Source organism: Astatotilapia calliptera, chromosome 22 (assembly GCF_964374335.1).
Source record: "Astatotilapia calliptera chromosome 22, fAstCal68.1, whole genome shotgun sequence".
Lineage (NCBI taxonomy): Eukaryota > Metazoa > Chordata > Actinopteri > Cichliformes > Cichlidae > Astatotilapia > Astatotilapia calliptera.
In genome coordinates this window covers 25365610-25373989 of record NC_137442.1, presented here as the reverse complement: position 1 = coordinate 25373989, position 8380 = coordinate 25365610, and the positions used below count along the sequence as shown (strand labels likewise).

At 41.9% G+C, this 8380-nt stretch overlaps 1 protein-coding gene across 2 annotated transcripts; it reads right to left on the bottom strand.

Moving 5' to 3' along the window:
* Positions 1–2: 2 nt before the first annotated feature.
* On the bottom strand, positions 3–8025 carry LOC113014228 (digestive cysteine proteinase 2). 2 transcript variants are annotated; one of them, XR_013904790.1, is made up of 12 exons: positions 7864–8025; positions 7160–7219; positions 6984–7076; positions 6225–6397; positions 5016–5277; positions 4727–4922; positions 4438–4631; positions 4266–4357; positions 2097–2258; positions 1266–1333; positions 609–798; positions 3–522 (listed from the first exon to the last, which is right to left on the bottom strand). XR_013904790.1 is itself a non-coding variant. In XM_026155621.2 (11 exons), the coding sequence occupies exons 1-11, from the start codon at positions 7907–7909 to the stop codon at positions 335–337; spliced, it is 1656 nt and encodes a 551-aa protein (XP_026011406.1). In that variant the 5' UTR covers positions 7910–8023; the 3' UTR covers positions 3–334. The 2 variants fall into 2 exon arrangements, 1 of the variants encoding a protein (XP_026011406.1); XM_026155621.2 differs by lacking the exon at positions 1266–1333 and having other exon boundaries at positions 7864–8023.
* Positions 8026–8380: the final 355 nt, after the last annotated feature.

Here is an 8380-nt window from a genome sequence, read left to right as displayed (position 1 = left end):
AATAACTTCCTGGGACCAGCAAATTTATTTAAATTTGTTTTCAATAAAAATTCTGCCTTCCAGCAGCAATTAAAAAACTAACACCACAGAGACAAAATAGATTATCGGGACGTAACACTTTTTACTTCACAATGATCCAGTTTGTCTTGTTATCAATGCAACACACTGTAGTGCTGTCTCCTCCCAATCAGGCTGCCATGTTTAGTTCAGTCCACGATAAGTTCTTAGGCTTTTTTCCCATAAAGCTGGCCTAACACACACATCAAGATTAAGTGTAATTCAGCAGTCATGAAGTGGCATCAACAGCAACATAAAGGCTTTAAAAGAAGACAGTCTATGCCAGTGTAACATATGTAGCATCAGTGGCAACACCACAGTTGTTATCCTTCATAGACATGAGGATGTAGCCATCATTGCCCCAGTATGTGGACCAAGAGTTCTTGATGAGCCAGTATGGCTCTCCATTCAGGGTGCCATATCCCACTGCAAGCACAGCATGGTCCAGATCATCCACAGTGTTCCCTGAAAAACAGAACCAGCGAGTTACGTTGTTGTGAGCGTGAAGGATAGTATCTAACGCAATCACTGTGGAAAGAAAAAACACTCACCACAAGCAGGTTCGTAGTAGACGCCGTTACTGTAGAAAACAAACGAGCGATGTGATGCGTCGATACTCACGGCAACGGGGCCGTTTTTAAAGAGCGCCAGCTTGAGGGCCAGTTGATCGCCAGACGTGACGTTCGTGTAGCTCTGGATACGTGCAGCGAGCTCGGACGAGTTCGTGTGGCAAAATCCGTTCTACTCGGAGAGAAAAAAATATTTTTAAAAACTTTCTCACAGCTTCTCGAAATCCTCTTTTGTGTTGAAATCCACTGTTAATAAGCAGGCAGTTATTCTGCTGGCTTTTTAAATATAAATTTGTAGGTTTTGCTTTAACATTTAGGGAGGAATGTATTGAAATGAATCATACGCATGTGATTTACTGGGGTTTGTGGAGGGCAAATTAATGGAAAAACAATCCATTATTTAACGCAGAAAGAAAGTATGTGATGTTTTGCTCCTGATGATTCTATGATAGCTGCAAGGAATGTTATTTTAATTGGAATACCAGAGGGGAGGGATTATTGGAACAAAATGTGAATCTTTGTTTGGGTTCTGAATATTTCTGGACCTTAAAATTGCTGTTTTATTACAAAGGAAAACTTAACAAGGAGCACTGGAGAGAGTGGTAGAATAGCTGCCCAGTAAAGGCCATTTATACACACCAGCAGTGGTCATTTCAACTGGCTTTCATCCATCTCTGGCTTTTTGTGACCTAGCACATGTGGGGCAGCTGGGTTAAAGACATGAACAGACATCACATAGTTTATTTTTAAATACATGTATAATATTTAATACTACTCTTAAACAGCAGATCTATGTCTGCTTAGTTAGAGCATGCTAGATTTATGACTGAATTTTGCAAAATACTGTTCAGGTGTCGCTACTTTTGGGTGACACCAGAGCAATTTGGGATAATCACAGGTCACTGGAAGTCAGTCTCTTCCTTTGATGTTAATAAATACACAGTTATACACAGTGGGGCAAACTGACAGTAACTTTCTGAATGCTTTAAGTACTTAAGAGACACATGAAACAGTCTCTGGTCAAAAGCTTGTTTAACTGTAAGACAGGCTTCCTGAGCCTGAAATCAAACATGCCGTTAATACCACAATGATAAGATTTGTAGAATTACACTATTAACGTCGCTCTTTTAAGGGGCGATCGTGGCTCAAGAGTTGGGAGTTCGTCTTGTAATCGGAAGGTTGCCGGTTTGAGCCCGGCTCGGACGGTCTCGGTCGTTGTGTCCTTGGGCAAGACACTTCACCCGTTGCCTACTGGTGGTGGTCAGAGGGCCCGGTGGCGCCAGTGTCCGGCAGCCTTGCCTCTGTCAGTGCGCCCCAGGGTGGCTGTGGCTACATTGTAGCTTGCCATCACCAGTGTGTGAATGTGTGTGTGGATGACTGGTTGTGCTTTGGGGTCCTTAGGGACGAGTAAAGCGCTATACAAATAAAGGCCATTTAAATTTTTGATTTGTTGTTGTGAAATCATCTCACCATCCCCATGTAGGCGCCATATGTTTCCATTGTGGCGATGCCTCCGTGCTTCATGATCCACTCGTACGCTCTCCACTCCTCCCCGCCATCGCAGCCGTTATTACCGAAACCCCAGGAGCAGTCGATCAGCATCTGCTGAGACAGAACCTGCAGAGAGCCCGTCTGAAAGACACGAGCAAAAGTATGATTACACTCGGCATTACATCAGCAGCCTGCGCTTACTCTGCACTAATCATGAATCAAACTCTAATAAAATGCAGACATTTTAATCCACTGATCCACTTTATTGACATTTGATTATATGAAACACAAACAAGACAGCTAAACATTTATAATCGGCTTTCATTCCTACACCATTTTTACTCCAGCTGCAATCTACAGGTTTCTAGGCAGATGCTGTGAGATCACGAAGAACTAAATTCAAAGCGTGCCCCCCACTGAGTGGCTCTGTTTATGAACCTGCCCATGGGGGTCACTGCATCGCTCAGGTTCAAAGACGACCTGCTGCAGCCTCACAGCAGTACTTCCTCCTAGCCAAAACAAACTGTTCCTGCAATTATTGCAAAGCAATTAGCAGTTCAAGCTGCTTTACCTCAGTGAGAAATGTTAAGATTATTGCACGGATGAATCCCTTACATTTATATATTTATACATCGTTAAACAAGAAGTCGCTACAGAGACCAAAACCAGACCTTAAAAACATGTTTTGGTGTAAAGTTGGACATTTTTACATGGAAGTCCATCACGACCACTGACAGTGTGAAACAAGGATGCAACTACCATAAAGTTTTCTACTGCATTGTGAAATCTCATTGCAACATCATCTCGGTGCTTTGAACCACATGTGACAGCGAGGGGTAATCTGACCATGAAACCGCGCTGATGCCAAAGAGCATGTCCTGGATAATCCTCCTTTCTGACACTTCAAATGACTAAAATTTACAAAAGGGATAAAGATTTATGGGCTCTTCTCCTACAGACTTTTATAAGGCAGGAGTATTTTTAAAATCACAGATATCACCTCCCCGGTGGCTTTAATAAACTTGCAGTTGCTTCACTTTTCAGAGCCAGTCTCAAGGGGCTCACTTCCACATTCACTTTACTTTTCGACCCTGGATTTCGGTGTTCGTTATGTACTTTGCATTTTCTGATCAGTAATTTAAAACTAGATGAGTAAATAAATACTAAGATCAGATTTTACTGATACTCAATGGGAAATTTCCAAGCGCAGCACCTTAAGTTTACTGCAATGCAAAAACATTTTACTTCAGTTAATGTTTAAATGTTGTTACTGCACTGCGATGAAGCAGGAGCTTTAATGTAAGTATTATCCCTGAGACTTCCTCCATCACTGGACCTCAGCCTAGGAGTTACAGAGCTACAGGCCAGGGGCAAGACACATAATTAAGAGTCTCCTATGTGAGGGAGAGACACAGAATTCGGTCACTTCAATGGGGTGCCGTCAAGTCCCAATAAACTGATCCTATGTTTGGATCAAGTTGCTAGGCAACATGGGATAAGGAATGCCTTTGAGCTCAGCTTTCTACAGGATGGAGGCAGCCCAAAGCTGACGTCCCCTCAGACTCATTCATTCACACAGACACACACACTGTAAAGCCCGTCCAACACGACTGAAGTTACACAATGAATCTTCCTGTGGATCTATCCCCAAAAGGAGGGCTGCACTTCGGAGAGAAGGATGTTTGTTTGTTTTTTTTATTTTTTAAAAAAGGTCAGTAGACTCAAACAGCAGCCCTATGCTAAATAAATGTGACAGACTGTCATATCTATCTAATTTACAAATGGTTATTTTTAATTTTGCAAATAATTCTGCTGGTTTTGTCACAAAGAATCTATATCAGTCATGCACCTTGAATAATTTGCATCTTTGTATTTTATTCATTTCACTGGGTGTATTCTTCTGCCTGCACGAGCCACTTCAATACAAGGAGTATTAAAATAAAACCTAATTTCTCCCTAAAACATCAGAAAGATAGATATAGATTTATACCAAACGTAAGTGCACTGGAAATAAACCCAAACAAGAACAGATGAAGCATCAAGCTGAGCATCTGCGGCTTCAAAGAGAATAGGGAAGGAGCCCCATTATTCGAAGACACTGGAATGGGGCCAAGGACTGTGCAGCAAGCTGCCTCCTATCCTTTTTACCTTTAAGAAGAGAGCGCCCTCTACTGCTCCAGTGGTGGCAAAGCTCCAGCAGGAGCCACAGATGGCCTGGTCCTTTACTGGGGTCACGGCGCCTGGGAGGCCAGAGTTAAGGTGAAAAAACAAACCTTCCTCACAGATGCATCTTTGGTGAATAATTAAAGCTTATACACACCATAAAGCCTCCAGTCGAGTGACTCGGGAAGATTGACTCTTTTGTAAGCTTTGAAGGGGAAGGGGAGCCCTCTGTTTGGGGTCTTTCCCCTTTTTCTTCCCCTCATGGTTGCCAGCTCAGACATGGTGCGATCCGACAGAGAGTTCAGAGCCAGAGAGAAAGACATGCCCGCTCTGTTCTTAGAGTGAATGTACCTAGAAAAACGGAACCAGTCAGACACACCGCTGAAAAACTACTACTAAAGCTGTAGCCTCACAATTATTATTAAAGTATTAAATGTTGCGCTCACCGTAGGTTAAGAACAAAAGCATGCTCCCTCTTCTCGTGCTCCCTTTCACCGCTGTACTGCCGCTGGAACTTGTCCTTGAAATGGCTGAACATGCGCTGTGACTGGCCTGACGCTGAGGTGTGGATGAGATCTTTCATTGGATTGGCCAACATATGGTGCTCCACTCCAGGACCAGGAAACCCACCACAACTCATGCCTATATAGAAACACAACAAGAAGGAGGAGTTTTTGTTTTTCTTTTGTCCTCTGAGTCTTCCAAAAGGTCGAGCAGGTATATATTTACACAAACCTTCAGGCAGCAGGAAGACTTTGGGGTTCACGTCAGTGCTGAACTCCTTGTATTCCACCAAGTACTTGTCGTAATGGGACCCCAGCAGAGTGTTGTATCCCATCATCTCATAGTGAATGGGAATGGGGGTGTCTTTTCCTCCATCTGCACCTCGCTCTGAATGTGTCACCCACAGTGTGTACGTGTTCTTCTTGTAACCCACAGTGGTCACATTCTGCCAGACTTCACACAGGGAACCTCTGTAGTACTCCACCCTCAGGAACTAAGGAGGGAAATGAACAACTTGACTTGTCAAAATAAAAGATAAAAACATTCAATGAAATATGTGACTACGATATAAATACTCACAAATGGTGACGGTTTGTTTTCCACTAAGACATACTCCTCATGAAAATGTAATTTACAAAATGAACATGACACTGTAATAAAGATCTTATGACTTATGAGCCCACAAACTCATCAGAAAAGGTTTACTGAGGTAAGCAGTTGAGTCATTTACCTGTTTTCTTTTGCGGTTTTGCTGACACATCACCACTGACCGTGTGATGTCAACTTGTTAACCATTAATACCATGATTGTGTGACAATCATGGTGACAACATAGGATCAAGTGAATGCGTCTATAGTGACACGGGTCTAGAGAGTGACCATCTGACAACCCTCGAACGTGAGGAGGAAAATGAGTACTCCAAGACCAGCGGTGAATGATTGCTGGAGGCTGATGGCAGTTGCTGCAAAAATGACTGCTATAACCAAAGTCACACAGGCCTACAGACAGGTTAATGGTTTCCTGGAAACAACCTGTCACTAAAGAAATATTAGTATTCCCCCAATGTTAGTAATACTGGTAATGGTAGCATATTCCCATTTACTGGTCTGACTGTAAGTGAAAGGCTTATCTACAAACACTGGCAATCTACTAGAAACACTGCCAACTGGTTGGGGAATAGAAGTTTCCCTAGCAACCGGTGGTTGCATCATGTCCAATGTCGAGGTCAACTCTTAACCGATGTGTGCGTGACCTCAGTACACTCTGACTTCTTCTTGCAGTAGGGTAACTACCCCCTTCTGGCCATTAGAATGATAGTATACAGCTTTAAGACTTTTCTGCTTTGGCTTCTGTTTTAACAACCGGAGACTGTTCCATATATACACTTTTACTCATGAAGATCAAACTGAAAAGTGGAATAAAAAGAAATAAAACACACACCTGGAAGCCCTGCACATCGGGGAGCGCAGCCTGCGGTGTGACTGCTTCGTCCTTTGTTCCGTTAATCTGGAAGCACTTCATCACATTTAGCTCCTCTTCAGTGGTCTCAGGCGAGATCTTATAGGCAGTGCCATACTGCTGCTCTGAAGCTAACTGGTAAGTCAAAACCTGGCCTGTTGGTGATAAAGAGTGTTAAAATGAGACATTATTGACTTCTCTAATGTTAATAGTACATTTATTTTGTTAATAGCTCAAGATTTCTGAATGAATATGCTATGTGTGGCTCAGACAAAACCTTATTAGCTATAGTCAGGGCTTTTTGGCGTATACACCTGTCAGTAGAAACGCATTATATCAGGATTCAATTTTATTATTATTATTTCATTACTACTTTGAATGTGTTCATTCTTCCTTTTTCCTAACAGACTACAGTTATGTACAAGTCAAGATGATGATTTGTCTGATGGAAGAAAAACTAAATAAAGAGGAGTATTCGTGGGTAAGTTTGCACCAGCCGTCATCAGCACTGTAAGCATATAAAAACACAATTTTAGTACAAAGTCACATGCAACACAAGTCATCAGATTATGTTCATCACGCGTGCTTACTCTGTCTTTTTTCACTTCTTTTTTTTGCGATAATGTTACAGTCTGGTATCGTTTCTCTTACACAACAGGCACTCAATTTCAAATTACTGATTAGCCAAGCAGGGGAATACAGAATCTGCTTCAGGAGAATCAGCTGAAGGGGGTTTCTCACCGTGGTAGTAGTCTATCCGGCTTGACTTTGCTGTTAGGTCTAACCAGGCCTCAAATGGTTCCTCAATTTCAGCATAGGGCAGAGAGATGATTCCTGAAATGTAAATACTCAATGAAACATAACTTCCAACAAGGCCCAAAACATACCGTGTAACCCTCTGTTAGTTCACAGCTTACCTTTGACATGATAGCTCTTTCCAAAATCAGGAAGGCTATGTACTGCCTTTGCCTCTGTACCTGACAATGAAGCAGAGGTGACAACACATGTTAGTAATATAACTACAGAGCTGTGTGCAACAAGCAGCAAATAGCAAAGCAAGAAATACTGACAGCTATCCCTGGATATTTGCTATAACTGGTTACATGGACGCTACAAACACTGGTCATTTACAGACGCCTTGTTAACTTCTCACACACGGAGCAGAGGATAAAACAGACGTTTGTAGCCATTTTGGCAATATAAGTTATAAAATTAGATAAACTTCTCATACCCCAACCTTCCTTTTTTAAGTTTTAAAGCCCACTTTATCATAAAAGGAACAGGTTAAGCTTTGGTAAATAATAAAGTTAGTTGTGTGCCGAATTAAAGAGTGGTTAGTGGAGCTCGTAAATTAGCACTTCTCTCAAGCTAAAACAGGAAGACTTTAATGTGAAAGTTAAAAATTATCGTATGTATTCCTGCTCTACTGTATAGCTACTTACACACAAAGATAGCCTCTTATTTAGCAAACTGAATGCTAATGTACGTTTATTAACATGTTTATTTGCACGTAACGGCTGCGTAACAAGACCCCCGAGTGCTAGCTACCTCCACAGCATGTAACGCTGGCTGACTGTAAACAGCTAACCTAAAAAAACAAATATGAAATGTATTTCCTTACCAGCGACATCGCACAAAAAAATAGCTGCAATGTACCAAAGCTGCATTTTTTTTCTTCTGTATTCTCAGAGTGACAATGAGAACAGCTGGCAGACTAAAGCCAAACCTCACAGAAACACATTGCTCTGCGGACGTTCTTTAACCCCCAAAACAATGATTAAATCATGGAGAACGGTGCCTGCCCGGTCCACCAATCACATCGCGCCGAGGAAGTGTCTCCTCCAATCACAGTTTTATTTGCACGCACATCATGTGAAGCATGTCATATGACTGTAGTTAACTAGATAATAGGAAAACAGCGGAAAGGGCAGTGTTTGTGTGAACTACCACTGCGTGTCACGAAGCCGAGGCTTCCCCATTTTTGTTTGGAGCTCTTAAAATCCTTAAATCAATCAGACGAAAATACTTTGATAAGATAACTTAATTGTGTGCTAATTGTATGTTAAATGACATTTACAACAGGATTAGTCAGAGTTCCCTCTTGGGTTTTGTTTGTTATAGAGAAGGGTTGCTTTTTT